Raw genomic sequence first — 26,076 nt, 5'->3', positions numbered from 1 at the left:
TTTAGGAATCTCACTTAACCTCACTGAGGTTGTGTCTTGATTTGTTTTTCTTAAGGTTCATGTGTGGGGAGGTAGCTAATAGAAGCTGTCTCATAGGTGTCTATCTAATAAGCTCTTAGCACAGAGCCGAGCATAGAGCAAACTCTCAGGGTAATAGCTGTTTTTGTTGGAATTTTTCTATTCATTAGACTCACACCTGCTGTTGTGCCTTTGCACCTGCTATTCCAGCTGCCTGGAAACCTTTTGCCCTTCACCTGATTAACTCCTATTTATCCCTCAAAACTTAGCTCAGATGTCACCTCTTCCAGGAAGCCTTATTTGTCACCCTCTTCAACTAAGTCAGTGCTCCTTAGCATTTGTTATTTTCCCCTGCCTCAGCACTCTTCACAGATACAAAGTTACATGCACATTTGATGAACAAAATGGGGAAATCATATTTTAACAAACATGGCTTGTTTTTAGACAGAATCTAGCAAAACAGGATATCCCTGGGGAAATAGAACAAATCTTTGGTTGAAAGCTTTATATTCCTTCTCATGAGAATTTTCCAGCCTGTACTTTTGTGGGGTATGGTTTTGAGAACCTAGTAGCTGTTATCTGACAAGAGGGTTCTTTGTTCAAAGAAATGTGGGAAACATAGGGTTACATAAAACTGAACGGTTCTCAGAGTGTTTAAGATGCTAATGTTCAAAATGAATTTCCAAGAGGGTGATACATTATACCATGGCCACCTGCATCAACCCATAGTTTCTGCCAGCTAATGAACATGCTTCTTCATAGCAGAACTCTGGCATCTAGCAGAGATAAACCATATTTACCTGGCACAGCACAGGTGCTAAGAAAATTCGTTGAAAGAGTAATTGTTAAATGAGTATTGCACTGTCCAGGAGAAAGATCATTTGAACCCAAATTAGTTCAATGGTAGTATAAGCAGAGAGAAAGGGATAGAATTTAGGTTAATAAATTTACATTTACCTAGGTGATATCAGCAAGATATGCAGATCAACATACAAGTTTTCTGGCTTGACTGGCTGGCTGGAACAAAAGTGTCCCTAGTATGGTAGGGAAAGCAGAGATAGGTTTTAGAGAGCAGATATTGAATTCGAGGTACTTCTGAGATATTTATTCTAATGGAGCTGTCCAACAGAGAGTTGTTTATACACATCTGGAAATACAGATCTATGAACATTCAGCACCTCTTTGCTCATTTAACTATCTAGTTTATGTTAGCCCTCTTCCAGAGAGGACCTGACCTATATAGGTAATGATGGAAAATTGAAGAGTTTAAGGTTGAGTCTGGATGTACATAGTAAATATGGATAAGATGCAAAGGGTTCGCTCCCTGGATGGAGCAGTATTGTAGAGTATCTGGAAATACCAGCCCTGGGTGCAAAGGATGCTATTAAACCAATTCCACATGAAATAGTCGGGTGATATAGATATAACATATAATAATTGTGTTATATGATTATTAAGCTAGATGCAAATTAGAGAGCCTTTAGTGGACTTCTGTTTACTCAGTTCATTAATTTATTTATTCATTTTTTCATTCATTTATTCAATAAACATTTACCTCTACCATGTGCCATTCAAAAGTGTACCGAACACATTTCTACTCCATGGGCATACTCATGTCAACATGTAAATTATAGTAAATTGTGCACACGTCTAGTGAGTATAAGTTGGCATGACATTTCTGGAGGATGGATTAATAATAGGCACCAAATGCCTTTGACAATGTGCATATCTTCTGGTTTGGCACTTCAAGAAATTTATCCTCAGGAAATAAAGGATAGCTCCAAAGATTTAACTGCAAGACTCCTCACAGTTTTGTTGATAATTTCAAGAAGTTGTGAATAATCTGATTGTCTCCAAAACCAAGGATATTACATATAGAAATTATTCTGCAGGTAGCAGGAAGCCAGTGGAGGGATTTTTTGTTTGTTTATTTGTTAGCACAAGAGTGGCATTGGATGTGTGTGTGTGTGTGTGTGTGTGTGTATGTGTGTGTGTGTATTTAAAAGGTAGCTTTAGAAGCAGTGTGGAGAATGGTTTCTAGTAGGGAGAAAAACTAGAAAAGGAGGTTTTTGCAGTAGCCTGGGACAAAGATGATGCAGAATTGAGCTAGAGCAAGGGAGTGTGAATGGAGAGGACAGTTGAGTTTGGGAGAGCTCTCTAAGGTAGATCAATAGAATTTGTTGACTGGCCTTAAGTAGGGGAGAGTGTGAAATATTGGGGGATCAGGTAGTGAGGATAAATCTGATATTTTGAATTTAGGAGAAGCAGGTCTGCGGGGAATACAAGTATGCTTTTGAGCATGTTCAGGCTGAGGTTACAAATCCTTCTCCCGGCTCCTGTTATTGTGATCCCTTGAGAAGAAAGGAAGGCTTTGAGAGGAGATGTGGATTTTGGTTAAGTGTTTGGGCTCTAGGACTGGCTGGTTGAGACTGAATGCAGGCTCTGCCACTTAGGAGCAAGAATTTACTCAACCTATAAGCCCCGATCTCATAGGATATTCTTTGGAGTAAAGCAGGGTAAGTCTTGCAAAGTGCTTGGTACATAGTAACCCCTCAATACATGTCAGCTTAAAAAAGGAAGCACCACCCGGCCATTGTGGCTCAGTGGTTGAGCATCCACCCATGCACCAAGAGGTCACCAGTTTGATTCCTGGTCAGGGCACATGCCCAGGTTGTGGGCCCAATCCCCAGTGGGGGCATGCAGGAGGTGGCCAATCAATGTTCTCTCTCATCGATGTTTCCATCTCTCTCTCCCTCTCCCTTCCTCTATCTCTCTAAAATCAGTAAAGAAAAAAAAAGAACAAAAACAACTTCTAAAAAAAAAAAAAGAACGAAAGCGTCACAATAGAGGGAGAGTCCCTACACACCTTGGGGTTGTTTCTTAGATTCTCTCTTCTCCCTATGCAGTCACGTTGCCTTGGCTCCATTCATAGTAACTTCTCCAGCACAGCCAAAACACCCAGTCCCATTCACTGAGCACTTCGTGCAGAAGTACCAGCTTCTTACCCTCTTACAGATGCAGGATTTCAGGTCCTAAGGCTTAAACATATATTTCCTTAGCTTCTTTTCTCTCCCCTAAGCCTTCTTCAAGAGCAATAAACAGTATGCTTTCTGGAACTCTCCTTAACTTTATTTTCTCTCCCAAATCCTCTTCCTTCTTTTGTCAAAATTCCCAAGGTTGGATATTCCCAAGAGGTAAGTGAAAATGCACAGGAGAGGGACTGGGGCTGGAGATGGCGCTTGCAAGCCATTGGTGTTGAGACCACAACAACAGAGGTTTCACTAGGAAGGTGTGAAGAATGAGAAGATGAGAAGGTATCAACGGAAACCATAACTGAAGTGAGTGAGCAATGGAGAGAGAGCTTGTGAAGGAGATGGAGAAGGGAGGGCTGAAACAGTAGGGGTAGAAACCAGGAGACCCAGGAATGACGAGTGTCCTGGAAGCCAGGTGGAGTGAAAGTTTAGAGTAGGGTCTGGCCCATAATGTCGCATTTTGGGGGGAGAGATTAAATAGGATGATGACAGAAAAGAAACCGTATGCCCTGGCTGGTTTTGCTCAATGGTTAGAACATTGGCCCACAGTCCAGAGAGACCCAGGTTTGGTTCCCGTTAAGGGCATGTACCTTGGCTGCGGTTTGTCCCTGGCTATGGTTGGGGTCATGCGGGAGGCAGCCACTCAATGTGTCCCTTTCACGTCGATGTTTCTCTCTCTCTCTGTCTCTCTCTCCTCCTCTCTCACTCTCCCACTCTATCTGAACAAAAATGGAAGAATGTTCTCGGGTGAGGATAAAAAAAAAAAAAAGAAAAGAAACACTAGGTAATGACAATAAATAGGCCATCAAGAATCTGAGAGCAGTTTCAGTAGAACAAAGGGGAAATGACTTGCCCAAGGTCGTGCAACTAATAAGTAGTGGAGCTAGGACCTAGGTGGTCTGTCTCCAGAGCCCATGTTCTCCATCACTCTGCTCTATAAGTAATATTTTTTGTATGCCCACTAAAATGTTAGTAATATGTCTTGTGTGTTTATGTGTGTTGGAAACTAATGATATGTTATTTCATTGTCATAGGAATGAAACACTAAAACCCAAGCTCGTACATACATGCTGAATTTCATGTTCTCTTTTCCCTAAGTCAGGAGAGGAGGTTTATTGACACGTTTGATCTGCATTTACTTCAGATGCCTAAGAAACATCCATATTTGTTTTACAAAGACTATGCCCTCCTAAGACATTGATCACAAGCTCTATAGACAAGAACAAACCAACAAAATACTCCAGTTTTGATGAGAGAAGAAAGCTATGGTAAACCCAACTGTGCAAGTTGAAATTTGTGGTTCTGCTTGGGTGTCTGTCTTGCATGTATAAATATGAGCTGCCTTGCAGAACAGTTGACATGGGGTAGGCTCCTGGACAGTGTCTGAGACATGCAACCTGGTTGAATATTTGAGTTTTCTAGTCCTTCTTTGTGAGTATCTTTCACTGCTTCCTGAAACTCCTCATCTATAAAACTACAAGATATCTGCTAACCCTCAGTCTAGGAAAGTGTGGACACCACCGGTCACCACTGAAGGAGTCCGCAAAATTAGGAATATTACTATGACAAATGTCATGACAACACCAAGTTAAATATTCTAGAGTTTGTGTAAAGATGATCTTGATATTTTGATGCTTACACTTAAGCCACCTTTTAAGTTCAAGTTATGATAATAATCATATTAATAATAAATGCTATTTATTGAATATTCTGTGCACTATGCTAAGCATGTTACATCGATAACCCCATTTGATAGGAAAGAAAACTGCTCCTTGGAGAGCTTCAGCAGTTGATTCAAGGTGCTATAGCTAACAAGCATGGAGTCAGAATCTTCACTGAGGCAACCCGGCTTCAGAGCTCTGGACTTATCCTCTAGAACTTTTCTCTTCCAAATCTTAAAATTAATATTTCTTCTCATGTAAATCATGATTTCTAGAATTCTCACTTTCTAGCAGCAACACTTCTTATATCTCTTTGAGTCACTGGAAGACGCCCCCCCCCCCCCCCCCCCCGCCCCGCATTAGGCGTTCCACTGAAACAGACAAATTCCTCTCTGGTTGCTCCACTGTTTCTATAATCACCGAGCATAACTGACAGGCTGTGATTCAGCCGGAATACAAGGCATAGCACTGCACCGAACGAGGGGTGGGGTGGCAGCCCATTTAAATGGCTAGTGACTTCTTTCCTTTATATACTTCTGAGTTTCTAAATGTTTTCCAGGAATCAAAGAGAGACAAAAGTAATAAATGATGTGTCTTCATAAAAGAACGATCTATTATGAGAAATCGGGGATGTTAGGGAAGGAGCGCATTTTGTGAGGATAAAAAGAGTTCGAGGAATATGAATGCATATCCACACCTACTTTTTTCCACCTTTCTCTGTGATTTAAAACAGACCAAAAGACACATCATGGGAACAGGAAATGATCTTTCTAATGTTTTTTCATTTGTATATTTGTACAATTTAAACTTTTATGATTACTGACAGATATAGAAGTATAAATATAGTATTGCTAACAGACAGCCTGTTTGCTAGTTGCAAAATGGCGAATTCAGTAGAACCTCCTGATAATGCTAGACTAAATACATCTTCAGTGGGAGACAGAAGGGTGGGTGGGATAGGATGTGGATGGAAGGTGTTTTCACAGCCTACTTTTTTTCTGAATTGGGCCAATGCAATGGAGTAACTAACTAGGAATTACTGTCACCGTTCTGCAAATTCCAGTCAGCTACAGGACCTCAGGTAACCCCCATGAACACACAAGCTGGGATGGACAATCGCTGTCAGGTGATGCCAGACCCCAGCCAGGACCAGGACAGGTTTGGAGTGTGTAGTCAGACCCCTGGAATTCCCTGCTGGCTGGCTGCTCAGGCTGGTCCCAGTCATTTAGTTAACCTGATGATGATGCATTGTGATTTAAATGTTTAAACCTCACTTAGTGTTTGCTTTTTTTTTTTGGTCGTACTTAGTTTTATTGAGATATAATTCACATAACACAAAAATCAACCCTATAAAGGATACATTTCAATGCCTTTTAATATATTCCTAGAGCTATTTAACTATTCTTGCAATCAATTTTAGAACATTTTCACCATCCCCAAAAGAAACCCTGAACTCTTTAGCAGAATCCTTTTCTACCACCTCCCCTCACCCCCAGCCCTGGGCAATCACTAACCTGTCTTTCTCTATAGATTTGCTATAGATATGCTTTCTCTATAGATACAGTTCTAGACATTTCATATAAATGGAATCATACCCTCTGTCATCTATTATGATAGACATCCTTCACTTACAGTATTTTCAATATTATCCGTGTTGTAGCATGTATCAGTACTTCATTACTTTTTGTTATCAAACAATATTCCTTTATAAGGATTGCCATATGTCACTTATTCATTTGTCAGTTAATGGACATATGAGTTGTTTGTACCTTTTTGGCTATTGTGAATAATGCTGCTATGAACAATCATGGACAAGTTTTTGTGTGGATGTATCTGTCATTTCTCTTGGGTATACACCCAGGAGTGGAATTGCTGGATGATGTGGGAACTATGTTACTCTTTTGAGAATCTGTCAAACTGTCTTCCAAAATGGCTGCTCCATTATACATTCCCACCAGCAATGTATGATGGGTCCTGTTTCTCTTCTCAATGTCATTTCAATAGGTTTCTGGTTTTGGTTTGGAGTCTTCAACTGGTATATTCCCAAAAAGTCAGGACTCAAAACATCAGCCAGTACAATGTAATAATAATGGTGATAATATTTTGTATACTTGTATTGAGGCCTTTTATAGGGGCATTATCTCACTTAATCGTCATGGCAGTCCTTTGGTATAGGTAGTGCCATTTGAATTTTAAAGATAAAGAAAGTGAAGCTTAGAGAGATTGTGACATGTCACACAGGGTTACACAGCTGGTAGGTGGCAGAGTCAGAACTCGAACTCAGGTCCTCCAGATTTCAAAGCCTGTATTTTTAAAAACCATGCTATTCTGATAAGCTCAGTGTCATGTATATCTGAAAGTGTCTACATGCTGGATAAAGTATCAAATTACCAAGGTGATATTGCATTATTTTCCTTTTCAATCAACCAAAATGACAGTTATAAATGTGTCTTGCACCGGCCCTGCTGCCCTGGCCCTTTGCAATCCTCCGGCATCCCTCCGAGTCCTTGGCATTCCCAGCAGAGCGAGGCACTGAGCCAGGATGAGAAGCCAGGGCTAAGAGAACCACTTACTAATTCCACACAGACAGTTGCTTCAGCCAGTTATTGAACTTGAAGCATTATTACCCTCAACTAATGCAAACAGACAGAGTTCTGGGCACTGCTGTGGCAGGGATGGTTTTGTCATCTAGGATTACAGAATTGTATTACTCATACTTATTAGAAACAAAACCTATTCATTTTTGAATGATAAAGCAACATGCACTCAGTATAGATGTTGGAAAATTCAGAAAACTAAAAAAGGAATATTTTTCTTAAATCTCAACTCTTAGAAACAACCACTGTTAATATTTTTGTGTAATTACTCCTAGTCTTTTTATTCTTTATGAGTTAAAGACATTATTGATTTTTTTCCTGATTATAAAAGTAATACATGTACCTTGTAGGAACATTGGAGAATCCAAATAAAACATTTATTATCTCAACGTTTACAGGTAGCCACTATCAACATTTTGGTGTATGTCATTTCGGTGTTTTCCTTTATTGAATATGTATACATATGTGAACATATAACAAGTTTGGGATCACTGTATTTTTTATTTAACTTTTACCATTGTTCTATGAAGTAATTAATATGAATGAGGTTACAGTGTACACTTGATTTTAACCAAAAGTGCTGACCAGGCCACTTGGTAAGTGTGGGACTTTGGGCAAATAACAATCTTTTTTACATCTCAGTTTCATCCTCTGTAAAACAAGGCCAACCACAGTGTGTTTGCAGAGTTATTGGAATGTGTTTAGCACCTAACTGTCATTTAATAAAGATTACTAATTTTTATCATCGAGCTTCTGGTTTTTACTTAGCACCTTTAATTCTGCTGCACTTTGTTAGTAAAATGAACCCCCGGGTTTCTGGGCAGTAAGGCCTATGTTCTAAACACCTTATTATACTTGTGTCTCAGATATTTTTGTTTCTCTCAAGTCCATTCAAACACATACAGAGTTACACAGGCACCCGCATGCAAGACTATCTTGTTTCATATTCAAATTATACACACAGATGCAAAAGTCAGAGATTTACACACACACACACACACACACACACACACACACACACACACACAGCCAAGCACAGAACCCACAGATTCAGGTCCACATTCATGCTTCCACACACTCCCCACAAAGATGGATCCATCGCCCACAGATAGAGATGCGCTCACAAATCCCACTCAAAACCTAGCAGCCCGCTGACATATTTCAATCTACACAAAGTGCCAGCTCCATGCAAAACATCGCCACAGGCTCCAGTATGGGCCACAGGCTCCAGTATGGGCCACAGGCTCCAGTATGGGCCACAGGCTCCAGTATGGGCAGGGGCCTTGTTCTTACTTCCTTTGGGTTGGTTCTATTTTAGTTGTTGTTTTTGTTGTTCTCCTCAGAGTTATCTCCCCCTTTTCTCTCTACCCAGCCCCCCAAACCTCCATTGCGCATGCGCTCTGCATCCCTTCCCCTCCTGGGTACCAGTCAGCGCTCCCGGGCCCTGGCGGCGGAAGAGATGGATCAGCGTCACGAGCGCCCGGCCCCTTAAAAGGCTGCTGGCTGGAGCCGCTTCCCTCCCAGCAGCCCGTGGCGGGGATGGAGTAAGGGGAGACCCATCGACCTGCCCGCGGGGGGAAAGCGATGGAGTTAAAGCAATCTTTATCTACCCACCTGGAAGCCGAGAAGCCTCTGAGGCGCTATGGGGCGGTGGAGCAGACGGCGTGGAAAGCGGAGGGACTGGGGAGAAGTGAGTACTCCCGACGAAGGAGGGTACAATTGGGGATCCGTGCGCTGTAGCCGGTGGTCACCGGACGCGGGGACCGCAGGGAGCGGGCCAAGGGATGCGCCCGCGCAGCGGGGCTTTCAGCACAGGGAGGGACGTGCAGCTCTGCGACGCCTCTCCCATGAACAAAAGGGGACTCCCTGGGCTGGGCTGCACCTGGAGGCTGGGAAATCGCAAGGCAGCTAGCGGAGAGCCTGGGGTGGACTCCGGAGTCCCGGATCCGTGAGCTCTCAGCTGGTCCTAGAAAGTAGGGTTTTTCCAGCGGCCAGAGCGGAGGGTCTGTTCTCCGTCTGGGATGGGCTAGGACACTGGGGTCGTTGGACCATCCTGGGAAGCACCCATGTCCCAGATAGGGGGGAGTGTCCGCTGGGTTTCCGGTGCGCCTTTCCCACTGCACGAGGTTCAGGGCACACCTGAAATGCCCAGCGTTTCTTCCCCACCTTCTCCTGGGTTGCGGGTGGGAAGGAAAAGGTTAGGGGAAGGTTAACCCTGTGCACGCTCTCTTCCTGGACTCAGTCAAAGTCTTTGGTTTGGGTATAATCCTAGAAGGTAGTTCTGAAACCGACCTACTGTGTTTGCTCGTTCTCTCTACGTATTTTGGGGTCAACATTTCCAAATAAACCAAGGATTTTTGTTTCTAATTAATAGGACACAATATTGAATGAAACTCCTGCCTTCAAAATATAGAGGTAGCCCCAGGGTCCCCAGGGCCACCGGCCCTCCCTGCAAACCCAGGGCGCTTCCCAATGTCCCTGCCCTTGCATTGATTGCTCTGAATGATGCCTCCTGCTGGGATGGGAAAAGCCGTCTCGTCCTTCTCAAGGACCCTCAGCTTCCTGCCTTGGCGCTGACTAACCGAGCTCAGCGCCGATCTCAGAGCTCTGTAGGACCAAACTATTGTGAATATGCTCTTTTCCTGCTTCACCTGGTAGACGTGTGTGTGTGTGTGTGTGTGTGTGTGTGTGCGTGTGCGCGCTTTCTTCATGCCCCTAATTACAAATTCAGAAAATCTTCCTAGAATGCCTCAGCTGTATTCTGGTTCTAATGGGTTCGAGTTGAAATAACAATAAACTGTCTTAGTTTTGCACCTGGTACCCATAGTGCTCCCAACCTTTCTTCCGCCCCCCCTTCCCCCCTTTTTACCATATTGGTCTTTCTTCCCTCCTGTTTCATCTTTCAAAAGTCTTTGGTTTTGGTACTTTGGCGTGGCAGCAGGGCTGAGGGTCTCTGCTTCCTACTAGCTCAAAATAATATGAACAATAGCTGTCGTTTATTGATACATTGCCATGTACCAGATCCTGTGTAAGAACTTTATTATTTAAAAAAAAATTTTTTTTCTTTACTGATTTTAGAGAGGAAGAGAGAGGGAGAGATAGAAACATCGTTAAGAGAGAACATCGATTGGCTGCTCCTGCATGCCCCCCACTGGGGATCTGGCCCACAACCTGGGCATGTGCCCTGACCGGGAATCGAATTGGCGACCTCCTGGTCAATGCTCAACCACCGAGCCACACCGGCTGGGCCTGTGTAAGAACTTTAAATGCACCGCCTCATTCTAGCTCCACAACAACCTCCCGAAGAGAAAACTGTGACTCCCTTACTTAGATGGGAAAACTAGGGTTTGCTGGGTGATATGACTTAAGTGGTAGAGACAGGATTTGAACCCCAGTTTGTTGGACCCCAGAGCCCCTTTCTGCTTTTAACATGAAGGTTTAGTACTTTCATATTTTCAGGAAGCTTTCTAAATCGTTGAGAGAGTCCCAGAACAGTCAGTCATTTTATAAGTATGTGGTAGCCCTGTTGTCTCTGGAGCTCACAGTGGCCTTGAGAGAATGTGCAGAGTAGGAGCTATATTCAAATAAGCCCTGGGTTTGAATCCTGGCTCTTTCCCTTGCTGGTTATGTGATGACTTTGGCACATTTTTAAGCCTCACTCTGCCTCCATTCTCTGAAATAGAGATAATAATAGTTACCTACCTTATGGTTTAATTGTGAATATTTAATAAGACAGTGTGTACAGAGCTCAAGGTAAGTGCTAACTACATATTGGCTGCTTCGATTATTTTATTACTGCATCTGTAGAAGGAACCTGCTTTTATACTTTGCAAGGAATTACATAAAGAAACACCTGGACTAAAATTCCAATAATCTCCCTTTTATTTTCTCCCTTTTATTTTCTCACCATTATATTAGAAAAGTTTTACAAACATATGGAAAAATTGCAGTGAACATCCAATTTATAGCATTTGAGTTCCTCAAATTTTTGTATTTCTAAGTCTTAGACTGCCAACTGTTAAAGAACCTAGTAGAAAGGCTTTCTCGTCCTCTCGGTTCCAAACCATGAAAGACTCGGACTCTTGCTTTCTATTCAAATGCAAAGTTTCTGATCTACTTTTTTTGTGGCTCCCAAAATCTGCCTTTTTTTTTTTTTCCCCTTGTTTTCTATTCAACTTGAAATCTTCTTAAAGCTCTGACCTAGAGTCCCACTTTTGAATGTTAAATCTGGGATTGTTACCTCTAGTGTGTTTTGATCTCTAAACTCTTGGCCTTTTTTTTTTTTTAATTAAAGTGGATTTATTGGAACTCCCTCTCAATTCCTGGGGGAATCCATGGATCCACCCCATAACATCTGGGGCCTCCATTTATTTATTAATGAAGTGTGAAAATTATTACTGTTGATTCTATGATGTAATAATTGTCACGTCAATGTTGCAATGCATGGATGCTGGAGGAAAGGAGGCTCATTAAAAAGAAGACAGGCTCTGTTCAACTTCTACACATATTTAAATATTTTATGTTGAACATTGAATTTATGTTACTTAAAAGGAATTGAAAAGGGAGAAATATTCTAGAACTGGTAATTTTTAGTTAAGATTGTATTAACTGCTATCTTTAATGTTAACTACAGTTTTTAGGTAGAAGAAAAGTAGAGTAACAAAGAATGATGGGAGTTTTGAAATCAGGCAAAATGGCTCCAAACCAGCTCTAACACTTGGTTGCTTTGTCACCCTGGGAAAATTGCTGAACTTCTCTGTGCTTCAGTTACCTCATCTGTAAAATAGGAATATGTTAGTTTGAAACCTTGGGAGCTTCCTGGGTGAAATCTGAAACTGGCCCCGGTATACAGAGGGCAAGGAGAAACTGAAGACAAAGGCAGATCATTCCGGATGAATAGGTGCCAGGGTTAATAAGCCAGACAACTTATCTACATGGCTTGTCTTGGGTGCCACAAGAAGATTAGATCTTCGTATCTGCCCACCAGAATCTTAAAGTTTATATAGAGGCATTAATAGGATTAACTCACATATATTGTCCAGATGGTCTCAACAATCCCTTACTCTCTGAAGGCTACATCCTTGGAATAGCTCCCACTATGGGAACCAGGGGCAGAGTGCACATTCCAAGGACAGGGGAGGGTGTGATGAGCCTCTAGTTGCCCCTGTCCAGCTGAAGGGTCTACAGGCAGTCACATCCTCTCAATGACCTCTTTCAATAGGATAATAATAAAAATGACCACTTTGGGTTGTTGGCACACTCTAAGCACTCAATGTTGAATTTTTCTTGTAACAAGACATAAATGGATGGTGCCCAATAGAATTGGGGGAGGGGGATTACTTCATGCTTGCCAGTCAGTTTTTTCTTGCATTCATTTTTTCATAAAATTCAGGCAATGATTGTGTATATACTGTCTTCCTCCTCATGGGAATGTGTGGGAAATGACCTTTGAACTCTTGAAAACCACCTGGCATTTTCTAATTTTCTCACTTGAGAAAGATTCTAAGCAATTGTTCCCATCTACCTTTGACCACATTTTTCTGCTAGCAGTGTTTTTTTTTTTTTTTTTGTTTTTACTTAGTTGGAAAATATATAGTGACATTTCAGTGTGGTTAGATATATAAAAATATTGCTTTCAACCAACTGTAATTAATTGAGGAAGACACAAAGACAAGATGCCTTTTGACAAAGCACGGAGCTTTTTAGCAGCACAGTTGGTTGGTTATGGCCATTTTTTGAATGTGCCTTAAAGGATGTTAAAGATTTTGGACAGGGGAAGTGGGAGGTAGGACATTCCATGAGAGGTTGCAGCATTGTCAAAAGCAGAGAGGTAGAAATAAACGTGTTGTGAGTAGGAGATTGGAATAAAGCGGAAAGCTCAATCTTACTATGAACCCAGGATGGATGACTGTCATTTAAAAGTCCTGTGTTGTATCCTGATTTGCAAGCAGATCATTAAATTGACCAATGTTTTGGGTTTAATAACAGCATGAATATGAATTGCTGGCAATCTATATAATAGATTCTTGGAAAAGGTTTTGTGTTACTTTCATCTGTTTTATTAAATATGCTAATTTTATTATTTCAATTTCATTTCGCTTTGGCATTATTTTCTTATTGCCAAAGTAGTACATACACTTTATACAAAAATTCAAATTCATCTGAAATTTAAAAATAAAAAGCGAAAAATGACTGTAATCTGCTCCCCAACTCCCATTTATTCATCCTGTAAATGGTGTTGAATGCTTTGTAAGTGCTAGGCAGTGTTCTAAGGGTGGAGCAAGACAGACAAGGGTCCTGTCCCCATGGAGCTTCTTCAACTCAGGGCTGGAAGTGAAGGTGTCCGTCAATACCTAAGCAAACAAATAATGTGATTTAGCTAATAAGTGTTACATGGAAATTAATAAGGGAGGAATATTACTCATCCAGTGGTCAGGAAATGCTTCTCTAAGGAGGTGACATTTTGCTAAGTTAATGTCAGGGATCCAGGCCCTTGATGTGTTAGAGGAAGGGACAGATGGCCAGGGTGGCTGGAACTGAGAGTCAGGGGAGAGAGTGGAGATGAACCAGAGAAGAGCCATACTAGGTAGTGCCTTGTAGGTTGTGATAAAAATAAAATATACATTTTATTCTCATTGCAAGAGAAGCTGCTGACAGTTGTTAACTTGAGACTAACACGAGCTGGGTTTTTTTTTTTCTTTTCTTTTCTTAAATCCTCACCCAAAGATATGTTTTTATTGATTTTAGAGAGAAGAAGGGAGAGGGAGAGAGAGAAACATCAATGTGAAAGAGGAACATTAATCAGCTGCCTCCAATAGACACCCCGACTTGGGATCAAACCCGCAACCTAGGCATGTACCCTGACTGAGAATTGAACCTGAGACCTTTAGGTGCATGGGATGAAGTTCCAACCATCTGAGCGCCTGGCCAAGGCGAGCTGTTTTTGTTTTTAAAAGGTCACATGGCTACTAAATGGAGAATACACTGTAGGGGGCAAATGGTGATTAATATACTAATCTTTCTCTGTAGTCCCTGGTTTTTACTAATCAATCCCATTTTGGATAAGTCATAGGCATTTCCTTGAGTGTGAATGCTGTGATAAGGGGTAAAGGCAGGATGGGCTGTCTTCTGGGAGACCGAGACTGGGTTAAGATTTAGGAGGTGTGTAGTCTCTCCACTATAGACAACTGACTGTGTGACTTATTATAGGAACTATAATAGCAGGGATGTAAAGATTATGAATATGGTAGAATCTAGTATGTACTTTGAACAAACCCAATCATTTACTTTTCTGTGCTCGATCACAACTTTAAGTCTCATTTTTGCAAGCATTTCCTTCTTATATGTTAATTGAAGGAAAAATCCATTGTGCCTGTTCTTGGTCTCTGATTAATCATTAAACACTTATTAATAATAATTGAAGTTAATGAGTTTCATGTATGAGTTTGAGCTTATTAAATTCTCATAACAAGTCTATCAGGTCAACGGACTTCTCATTCTCCTTTTACATTTGGGGTAAGTGAGGCCTAGGGAGGTTAAGAAACTTGGCGAAGGTCACAAAGCTGGTAAGTGGCAGTGCTGGAGCCTGACCCCAGCCCTCCCTGACTCTGAATGTTCCTAGCCGATGTCCATTATTCCTGGCACAGTGCTAGGCACTGCAGAGATTAGAGCTGAAACGAGACAGCCACCACTCTTAAGGAGCTTACAGATTTGGGGAGTGGGGGACACAGATGTAAAGAACACCATAGTTTCCAATACCAGTGAAATGAAACACACCCTAAACGAAGGTACAAGTGGGAAACAAGAAGAAGAGATTGGCTCTTTATGGTGGACTCCAGCATGCCAGCAGGAAAAGTGTTTGCACTGGTCCTGAAGGATAAGCAGGGTTTCAGTAGGTGAGGAGGGGAGAGAAGGGCATTTCAGGTAAGCTGCCAGCCCCCAGGTTGGTAGGCAAAGATCCTGAAGGCCAGGCCCCGCAGGCCAAGCCCCGCACTAGCTCCTCCCTACCCCCCCCCCCCCGTTTATTTCCCCTTAGCTTTTTGTCAGGGGACTTAGGGTCTGTCTGGATCCCTCATGTGCATCACCTATTACCTGGATGAGCCTGCAGTTTAGAAAGCAGCACAGGTGGAGGCTATTTTAGTGTTGCTTTTTAGAACGCCCTCAGAAAGCTCCCCCAAGGATGCTAACCCTGCTGTCCATTCGTTCCTTCATTATTCACTTATTTAACATGCTTGAGCCTCATGTGCTAGCCTCAGAGGTACAGAGATGAAGATTCAGACCCCACTCTTAAGGAGCCTCTGGTTGCCTGTGTTCCAATCCTTTCTGCTGCTTCCTGGCCAGTCGCCTAACATCCCTAGATCTCAGTTTCCTCATCTAAAAAATAGAAATATACTTAATACCGCTGAGCTATACACTTAGAAATGGTTAAGATGACAAACTTTATGCTATATGTCCACAATAAAAATGTTATTAAATTATTTTTTAAAAATGGAATAAAGAAGACATCTTTAATGTACAGGCATAATTCATATAGTAACACAAACCTATACTAGGTCCAGGTGGTAGTGCTGAGGGGTGGTTCCAGGGGCTGGGAGAGGAAGTGACCCTTGAAGTAGCCTGAAAAGGTGGAACATATTTCATCATCGATTGGGGGGAACAACATTCCAGGCAGAGGGAACACACCTGTGAAGACAGGTATGAAACTGCACATTTGACCTGGGAACTGCACATGGCTCAGAAATGCTTGCTAGGTTCTGAAAAAGTCAGAGAGATGATGATACCAGACAGGAGACCTGGCCCTGAGCAGGTCTGCCTAGGGCCAGTGGGTGGTGTGTGGGTTCTTGACTTGGAGCAGGCAAGATTTCACAATACGAGTCCAGGGGACATTGAGGGCACATTTATTAAAGCTGAGGACAGTGAAACAAGGAAGAGCTTAGCATAGAAGAAGCAACAGGAGAGCCAGGCTGGGCTGCTTTAGCTTATTGGGAAATAGGAAAAAAGAGGGCCTTGGAGACAGGTTCAGGGGTTCTGCCCGGGATGAGCTGCCACTGCCCATTGCTCCCCTGGTTGCAAGCCTTGAAGGGTCCCTTAGAGTTTAGGAGATGTGTGCCTGTGGGGGAAGAAGGGGAAGGGAATGTCTCAGGCATGCTCCTCAGAGCCCACGCTGGGCCCTTGGTCTTGAGGGTTGTATCTCTCTTGCAGGTGGGAATCTTAGGGGAGGTCTCAGGGGAAGGTTTCAGAAGAATATTCATCAGTTTTCTCAGTGTGCTCTTTTAGGGTCATGCTCTCCATTAATTGGTCAGTGCCAGGGCAGGGGGGTCATTAGTTCTTGCAGCTGGTCCTGGCATTGCCCACCTGGTTTTGCTGCTTTTCTGGGCCAGATACATGCCTTCTGTACCTCTGAAATATGACTGAGGCCTAGAGATTATCTCTAGGGAGGTGACTTTTTGTATCTGGCTGTAAATTGCTCAGCCAGTTTGTTCATCTGTCCCAGTTTCTCCATTCTACTTGCCAAGGAATTTTTCTACCTTCTTACTATCCTGCCTCAACAAGACCAAAGCAGGAGATGACTGTGTTTAGCAGCCCAGGGTGAGTTCATAGGAGGCTGGACATAAGAAGGCTCAACTGCTCATTTCCTGCAGGGTCCAAGAGGGGCAGCTAAGGACCAGATTCCTAGAATAGAGTCAGACTTGTTAATAATTATTTTTTAGTTAAATATCAATTTATACAGGAACTACTAAGGAGCAAAAACAACGATTCTACAGGAAGTAGAAGAGAATGAATAACATGCAGTGAGCACCTCTTTGTGCCTGTTCTGTGCATGTGTTTACATAGTCCTCTAATTTACTCCTTACAAAATACCCTGTGAGCTCTCTCCCCACTCCCTCCCTTCCATTCTCTTTAGGAATCAATGGACAAAGTATCCTTGGGTGAGGATTAACCAAAAAAAAAAAGGCAAAATCACCCTATGATGTGAGGTGCAATGGAGCTATTTCTTGCTCTATTTTATATTTTGTTAATCCTCACCCAAGGATATTTTTTCCTTTTTTTTTTTTTTTTTTTTTTTTTTTTTTTTTTAGAGAGTGAGGAAGGGGGAGAAAAAAAAAACATTGATGTGAGAGAGACACATCAACTGGTTGCCCTCTGCATGCACGCTGACTGGGGCCGGAGATCGAACCTGCAACCCAGGTACCTGCCCTTGACAGGGAATTGAACCCGTGACCCTTCAGTGCTCAGGCCGATACTCTAACCATTAAGCAACACGGGCCTGAGCTATTGCTCTATTTTACAGATGAGGAAACGGAGGCTCAGATAGAATAAGTCAATGTTACTCTGCCAATAAGTGATAGAGCCAGAACTTGAACCCAGCATAGATGACTTAATCCTTTCTTATTTTCTGGGATTCGTTGAGGCTGCCATTGATAGAGACAGGCACAGTCACTTAGACACTTTTTATGTTTCTCAGTACTGATTCTGTTCTCTGGCTCATTACTTTCCTTTTCCATTACAAACATGTCCCTTGTAAACTTGAGGACTACATCCTACAACTTCAAAGTACCTTCAGGGTGAAACTAGAAAGGAGCTTGAAGACATTCATAGAAATGCACCAGGAAGACCCTTTCTGTTTTGAAGACTTGTGGCTTCATAGAGAGAGGCTTCCCTTGGATGACCAAAAAAGACTTCATGGACAACAGAGGGGCAGAATAGTCTAGTTTTTCGAGTGGGAGCTCTGCCTGCATTTGAACCCTGGCTTTACCATGCATTAGCTGTGTTACCTTGGGCCGGTTGGTTACTTAATCTCTCTGAACTCCAGTCATCTTACTTATAGAGACAATAATAAGACCTGCTTCATAGGGTAATGATGAAGATTCAGTGAGATAATGTGTGAAAGCCCTTTCACAGAACCTGGTGTTCTCAGTAAATGCTGGTAATGGTGTTGATGGTGATGCTGATGGAACAAGACATAAAGGGGGTAGTACTGAAACACATACAGACAAGGAAAAGAGGGAAGTCCAAGTGGGTGGTCCAGCCTCAGGAGAAGAACGGAGGTGACGAGTGCTTGTGCAGGTTGCCGGAGGCATGCATGAACTTGGCTGCATTGGAGGAGTGTGCAAATATAAGGTTGGTTGTGCAGGGCCACTAGACTTGGCAGATTAAAAATGACAGGCTGTAAGGGGCCATTGCAGGACAAGGGACAGAAAATAGTATTTTTAGGACAAATTATCTGATGGTGTTTGCAAACCGGGTGGAAGGACAGGGGCCCTGGGGTAAGACCAACAACCAGGAGGGTTTCGAAATCATCTGATCATGAGTTCGCATGGGTTGGGGTCTATATCAGTGGCAGTGGGTTTGGGAGGAGAGAGCTAATCAGATATTTGGAAGGGATAAAACATTAGTAGTTGATTGCAGATAGGAAAGAAAGAGGGTCTTCTAAGTCAGGGCAATGTCCTAGGTGGGAAATAACAGTGTTGTTAGCCTGAGGCCTTAGGAATGTAAATATATCAGCATCAGTTCTGCCCATTGTCACTTTCAATAAGATTTAAAGAGGTGCAGGGAGGCCCTGGCCAGGTAGAGTGTCATCCTGATATGCCAAGGTTACTGGTTCGATCCCTGGTCAGGGCACATACAAGAAACAACCAATGAATGCAGAAATAAGTGGAACAACAAATTGATGTTTCTCTCTCTCTCTCTTTCTCCCTTTCTCTTTCTCTCCCTAAAATCAATCAATAAATTTAAAAAAAAGAGGTACAGGGATTATGGGGTTGGGAGAAGTAATAATAATGACTCTTCATGTTAGTATAGCACTCTCCAGTTTATTCTTCTCCTGTGTTTTCTAATGTACTCTTTATAAGAAAGGGCAAAAAGCAGTTGTCATGCCCCTTTGGAAGTGGGAAAACAGGTTAAGAACTCACCCCAGGGTAGGGGTAGAACTGAGAAGGACTGAGTAAGGACACTAACGTCCAGGATGCACCAGACGAGGGCTTCCAGGGGCATGTTTATATGAATAACACATGAACAACAACTGCATTACAAATGTTAACAAGTATGTCTGGATTCCCTAAAATCCAAATTGGAAAATGACCACCAGGCATGATACCAATTATTGTGTTCCTTTAAAATTCACAAACAGGTAAATCATTCATTTACTGGTCCATCCATCCATTCATTCACTCATCTTAGTCAACACATTATTTGCTGATGGGCTCTTATATGCCAGGTATTGTGCTAAGCTCTTGAGAGAACAGTAGCACTTTGAGTAAGATGTATCTAGCCGGTGCCTTCAGGTGATTTAAAGTCTACTGGTAAAAACAGAATTACCATATGATGCAGCAATCCTACTTCTAGGTATACATGCAAAGGAAATAAAGACATATCTTCTTCACTGTCCCGTTCATTGCAACATTATTCATAATAGCCAAGATACAGAAACAACCTAAGTGTCCATCAACAAATGGTGGATAAAGATGTGGTTTGTATATACAATGTAATATTATCAGCCATGAGAAAGAAGGAAATTCTGCCATTTGTCATTTGCAGCGACATAGACTTGAAGGCATTATGCTAAGTGAGATAAGTCAGAGAGTAGAAAAGTGGTTGCCAGGGTCTGGAGAATAAGGAAAATAGGGAGAGGTTAGTAAACAAACAAACAAACAAAAACCAACAGGGTACAAACTATCAGTTATAAGATGAGAAGTTCGTGAGTATATAGTAGATAATACTGCGTTTTGTAATTGAGATTTGCTAAGAGATTAGAGCTTAAATGTTCTCATACACAAAATGGTAAATATATGAGGTGACAGGTGTGTTAATTAACTAGATAGGGGAAACCTTTCACAATACATATGTCAAATCACCACAGTGTACACTTTAAATATCTTGTGATTTTATTTGTCAGTTACAATTCATTAAAGCGGTGGGGGGTGGTCTGCTGGGAACAGTTCCTATTTCCAGTGATATAAAACCAGAGGACCAAGAGAGGATGCTGTTCCTCCCAGTCCTTCAGAAACAAATTGCAGGTCAGTTTGCTGACCCTAATGCCCTGTTAGTTAAATGTTGTCCAGAGATTAATTAATTTGTTTTGTTACGTTTTTGCAGACCCTTGAGAACATGAGTCCTAATAGGGTCAAACCAAGTGTTTTGGGCTAACCCAAGTGCAGTGATTTGATTCTGTCTTTCTGTGAGTGCCGTGACTGCAGAAACCGTGTGTGTCAAATTTGCTCCTGAATGCTGGATGCACGATGTCTTCCACACTGCCCAGCACTTAGAAACCTCTCATTCAATCAATACTTGCAGAACAGGGTGGCTGTTAATCCACAAAGACTGAGGCGCAAATGATTTATTCGTGTTTTGTAAACCTTCGAAGTCATCTAACTGTAAACGAAATGTAGTTCGTTGGAGTCTTGGTCTCCATCACCTGCCCGTCTCCTGGTTTAGGTGGTTTGTTTCTAATGCTACAGTCGATTAGCATTCTTGCTTTCCTGCTTTGTGGGAAGGGATTGAGAATTTCAGATCAGATACAAATCAATACAAAGGTGCCATTGTTGCGAACTGGCAGTGCACTAAGAATGCTGTGGTAGGTGTAGGCTGGGCTAGGTGCTTTCCCTGTACCATAGCTCTTTGATTCTTAGATATCAGCAAAGGTGGGGCACACCGTTCACAGTCAGTCACAACTTTCTGGAACAACACAAACAAAAACAGCATGGCAATATAAAATGCACTTGTCCATTAAAAGGCCTTTTAATTTGTGCAGAGAACAGAGTCATCTCAGATGCTGCTGCTGGTGGAACTGCTGAGTATTCCAGCTTGTTGGGAAAGCAATTAGATAACATCTATTAAAATTTAAAATACTCATATGCTTTGTAGCAGTCTGACTCCTGGGACTCTATCCAATAGAAATAAAAGACACCAGCATACGAAGACATATGTGGGGGTGGGGGGGTGGGGGGGGAGAGAGAGAGAGAGAGAGAGAGAGAGAGAGAGAGAGAGAGAGAAAGAGAGAGAGAGAGAGAAAAGAAAAAGAAAAAAAAAAAACTAGACACAAAGTGAAGGCCTATCAGTAGAAGAATGGTTGAATAAATTACTGTTCATCCACTGTGAAGTGTATGGACTCATTAAAAAGGAATAAATTAGAATAATAACAGTTGTCTAGAGGTATTACTGAAGGGGCAGATGAGATACAGGAAAATGTAACACAATTTCATTTTTGTTAAAAAAAAAAATTCTCTCTGTCTTTCTCTAGCATGTATAATATAGATGCATCTATGTGTGTGTGTATGTGTACGTGTTCGTGCTCACATGTGTATATAAATCCAGGATCAGAAAGATGAAAATCTTGCCCTATTAATCAATAGAGAAGGGATTTGAATCTAGACTGTTTGGTTAAAAAGTCCATTTCCTTCCCTCCACAGTTATTTGTAAGCTTCCAACTATACTCTAGTCCACTGGTATTCTGTATCTTCAAAAAAATTTTATTTTTCTCTATTGATTTTAAGAGAGAGGAAGGGAGAGGGAGAGAGAGAGAAACATCAATGAGAGAGAATATTGATTGGCCCCCTCCTGCATGCCCCCCGCTGGGAATTTGGCCCACAACCTGGGCATGTGCCCGGACTGGGAATAGAACCGGTGACTTCTTGGTGCATGGGTCAACACTCACCACTGAGCCACACTGGCCGGGTAGGTATTCCATATCTTTAAAAGTGAGAGGCACCCTGGCCAGTTTGCCTAAGCAGTTAGAGCACTGGCCCATGAACCAATGAGTTGCGGGTTCGATTCTGGTCAAGGGCATGTACCTTGGTTGCAATTCATCCCCAGCCCTTGTTGGGCTGTGTGGCAGGCAGCCACTTGATGTGTCCCTTTCACAATAATGTGTTTCTTTCTCTCTCTCTCTCTCTCTCTCTCTCTCTCTCTCTCTCTCTCTGTTCCTGTCTCCCTCCCACTCTATCTGAATAAAAGTGGAAAAATGTCCTTGGGTGAAGATTTAAAAAAAAAAAAGAGAGGCATCACCAGCTGGTGTGGCTCAGTGGTGAGCATTGACCCATGCACCAAGAAGTCATTGGTTCGATTCCTCTCCCTTCCTCTCTCTCTAAAATCAATAAAGAAAAAAAAAAAAGTGAGAGGCATCTGAAATAGTTCATGGGGCCCTGTTGTAAAGATCTGAGTTGTCACAGTGCTGACCATTCTCATCTAGAGCTGCCGTCATTGTACTCCCCACCTGCCAGCTCTCTCCTGGTGGTCCCCAGGCTGAGGAATGAAACAGTTGTCTCTCAATAATCCTGGTCTCAGAGGTAAATCTGGGAAGTAGGCAATAGTGATCAGAGAAAGGAACAAATCAGTTTTTCCTTGACTCAGTGTTTTTCTGCCTGTGTTTATACCGCTTTGTCTCTGTCTGTCTTTCCTGGCTGCTATAACAGAAGAGCGCAGAAGGGGTGGCTTATAAAATAACAGGAATTTATTTCTCACAGTTCTGGAGGCTGGGAATCCAAGATTAAAGTGCCAGCAGATTCTGTGTCTGGTGAAGGCTTCCTGGCTCATGGACTGTCTTGTATCTATGTGCTCACATGATGGAAGAGGTGAGGGAGCTCTCTGGGATCTTTAATAAGGGCACTAATCCCATTGATGAGGACTCCAACCACATGACCTAATCACCTCCCAGAGGCTCCACCTCCTAGTACCATTACATTGTGGATTAGATTTTAACGTTTGAATTTGGGGATGGGGAATTAAGAGAGCTGAAAGCTGGAGATTTGCCCAGTCCCTATGCCACGGGTGAAGTGCTTTTAGCAGGTGGCTATTTATTTATTTATTTATTTATATTATTTATTTACCTATTTTTTTTATCCTTACCCAAGGACATTTTTCCTTTTTTTTTTGTTCAGAGAGAGTAGGAGGGAGAGAGAGGGAGGGGGAGAGAGAGAGAGAGAGAGAGAGAGAGAGAGAGAGAGAGAGAGAGAAGCATCGATGTGAAAGGGACACATCGAGTGGCTGCCATCCGCATGACCAAACTGCAACCGAGGTACATGCCCTTAATGGGAACCGAACCCGGGTTTCTCTGGACCACAGGTCAACGCTATAACCGCTGAGCCAAACTGGCCAGGGCCAGCAGGTGGCTCTTAAATGTGGCTATCATTTTGATAAGGAACCAAAGTGCTTAACTTATTTTCATTTTGGTTCCATTTGGTTCTTCCAAACCCAGCAGGCCAGGTGAGACCATTTCCCCCACCCTGTGTTTGCAGTGCTGTGTTAATGCCAGAGACCTGCCATCCATAGCTCCAGGATCCATCCATCTTCATCCTATTCAAATAGACACGGGGCGGGCATCCCCAGAGCACATCTTGGTGGTTACAACCAGTGCAAATGACATCCAACATCCAGAATAGCAGCCCAGCAGGGGCCCAGTGGTTCAGCTGGGTTGCAGGAGCTAAAGTCCGCTTTCCTAGGGATTGGTTCTGTTGTATAGCAGCGGTTTATTTCTCAAATGCTATCCAAAGCCAGGAGTAGGTTAGCTTTATGTTTTTCTTCTCTGCTGAGATATTTTTATTGAGGTAAAATTCAAGACCATAAAATTAACCCTTAACCATTGTAAAGTATGCAATTCAGTGGCATTCAGTAACTTCACAGTGTGCAACCATCACCTCTATCTAGTTCCATGACATTTCTTCACCCCCAAAGGAAACCCCATACCCTTTAAGCAGCTCTTCCCCATGCACCCCTTCCCCAGGTCCTGGCAGCTACTGCTTTTGTCTCGATGGATTTACCTGTTCTCAATGTTTCATATAAATGAAATCATATAATAGGTGACCTTTTGTGTCTGGCTGCTTTCACTTCGCCTAATGTTTTTGTTTTTATGTTTATTTTTTTATTGTTGAAAGCATTACAGATGTCCTCCTTTTGTGCTCGTTGACCCCCTCCTGCCTTCCCCAGCCTTGTGTCCCTGTGGATTCGTTGTGCATATATGCATGTAGGTTCTTTCATTTATCTCTTCCCTCCCCTCCCACCCCTCTTATTCCTTATCCTAATGTTTTTGAGGTTCATATACATTGTAGCAGGTATCAGTACTTCATTCCTTTTATTTATTTATTTATCCTCACCCGAGGACATTTTTTCATTTTTTTTGTTCAGATAGAGTGGGAGGGTGGGGTAGAGTGGGGGTGGGGAGAGAGAGAGAGAGAAACATTGTCGTGAAAGGGACACATCGAGTGGTTGCCACTTGCAAGACCCAACCAGGGCCGGGGACAAACTGCAACCGAGGTACGTGCACCTTAGTGGGAACCGAACCTGGGTCTCTCTGGACCGCAGGCCGATGCTCTAATTGCTAAGCCAAACCGACCAGGGCAGTACTTCATTCTTCTTAATGGCTGAAAAATATTTCCTTGATGAATAGACCACATTTTGTTTTGTTCATTCATCAGTTGATGGACATTTGGGTTGTTTCTACCTTTTGACTATTATGAATAGTGCTGCTATAAACATGGGCAAACACATATTTGTTTGAGTGCCTGTTTTCCATTCTTTTGGGTCTATACCTAGGAGTGGAATTTCCTAGGTATATTTTATGTGGTAATTTTATGTTTGACTTTTTGAGGAAGATACAGGGACCTTCGACTTTCACATTCTCTGGCAATTTCACCCAGCCCTAATCCTTCCCTTAAAGTTTATAATTTCAAGGAGACAGTTTCAGAAGGTGGTATTTTGTGGTAATTACATAAATTCTTAACTAGGGGTCAGGCTGCTTAGGTTCAAAGCTCACCTCTCCCACTCACTAACTGGTTGAGTTTAGGCTAGTTACATGATCTCTCTTCCATTCCTCTGTAGGGCATGTTGAGGAGTAAGTGTGATCAGGCATAGTAAACACATACGACTGTGTGAGCAATAGCGATTACTGCAAATAGCTGTATTAGTCTGCTCAAACAGCCACATTATAATACCATAGTCTGGGTGACTCAAGCAACAGAAGTTTATTTCTCACAGTTCTGGAGGCTGGGAGTGCAAGATCAAGGCACTGGTGAGGGTGGTTTTATTCTGAGCCTCTTCTCTTGGCTTGTAGGAGGCTGCCTTCTCTCTGTGTGCTCATGTGACCTCTTGTTCAAGAACATGATGAAAGAGAGGGAGAAAGAGAAAGGAAGGGAAGGAGGGGGAGAGAGAGAGAGAGAGAGAGAGAGAGAAGAGAGAGCCCCCTGATGTTTCTTCTTATAAGGACACTAATTCTATTTATTAGTGCCCTGTCTTTTTTTTTTATTTTTATTTTTTTATCTTCACCCGAGGACACCTTTGCATTTCTCTTCAGATAGAGTGGGAAGGAGAGAGGGAGGAAGAAAGAGAGCAAAACATCGATGTGAGAGAGACACATTTAGTGGTTGCCACCCACACGACCCCAACAGGGGCCAGGGACAAACTGCAACCAAGGCATGTGCCCTCAGCAGGAACCAAACCCGGGACTCTCTGGTTCACAGGCCAGTACTCTAACTGCTGAGCCAAACTGGCCAGGGCTTAGTGCCCTGTCTTGATGACCTCAGTTAACCTCAATTACCTCCTTATAGGTCCTGTCTCCAAGTAGAGTCACATTAAGGGTTACAGCTTTAACATATGGATTTTGGGGGACACAATTCAGTTCATAGCAACAGACTTCTTATTTGGGACTGGAAGTTTTGTTTTAGCATCTCGATGTTTTAGAGCTGGAAGGACATTGGGAGTGCACCTCAATCTTGGCATTATTGACATGGACATTTGGGGCTGAATAATTCTGATGTGGGGGCCTGTCCTTTGCCTTAT

General features: G+C 42.5%; 1 protein-coding gene across 1 annotated transcript in view; it reads left to right on the top strand.

Moving 5' to 3' along the window:
• Window positions 1-8,776: 8,776 nt before the first annotated feature.
• BMERB1 (bMERB domain containing 1) overlaps window positions 8,777-26,076 on the top strand; it is a 106,526-nt gene continuing 89,226 nt past the window's right edge. The window contains exon 1 of the mRNA XM_036280128.1: window positions 8,777-8,998. Coding sequence (XP_036136021.1) covers window positions 8,893-8,998 — 106 coding nt within the window. The 5' untranslated portion in view covers window positions 8,777-8,892. The remainder of the gene's footprint in view (window positions 8,999-26,076) is intronic.

This window comes from Molossus molossus, unplaced genomic scaffold, assembly GCF_014108415.1.
Source record: "Molossus molossus isolate mMolMol1 unplaced genomic scaffold, mMolMol1.p scaffold_m16_p_3, whole genome shotgun sequence".
NCBI lineage: Eukaryota > Metazoa > Chordata > Mammalia > Chiroptera > Molossidae > Molossus > Molossus molossus.
This window is presented reverse-complemented; position numbering and strand designations above follow the sequence as displayed.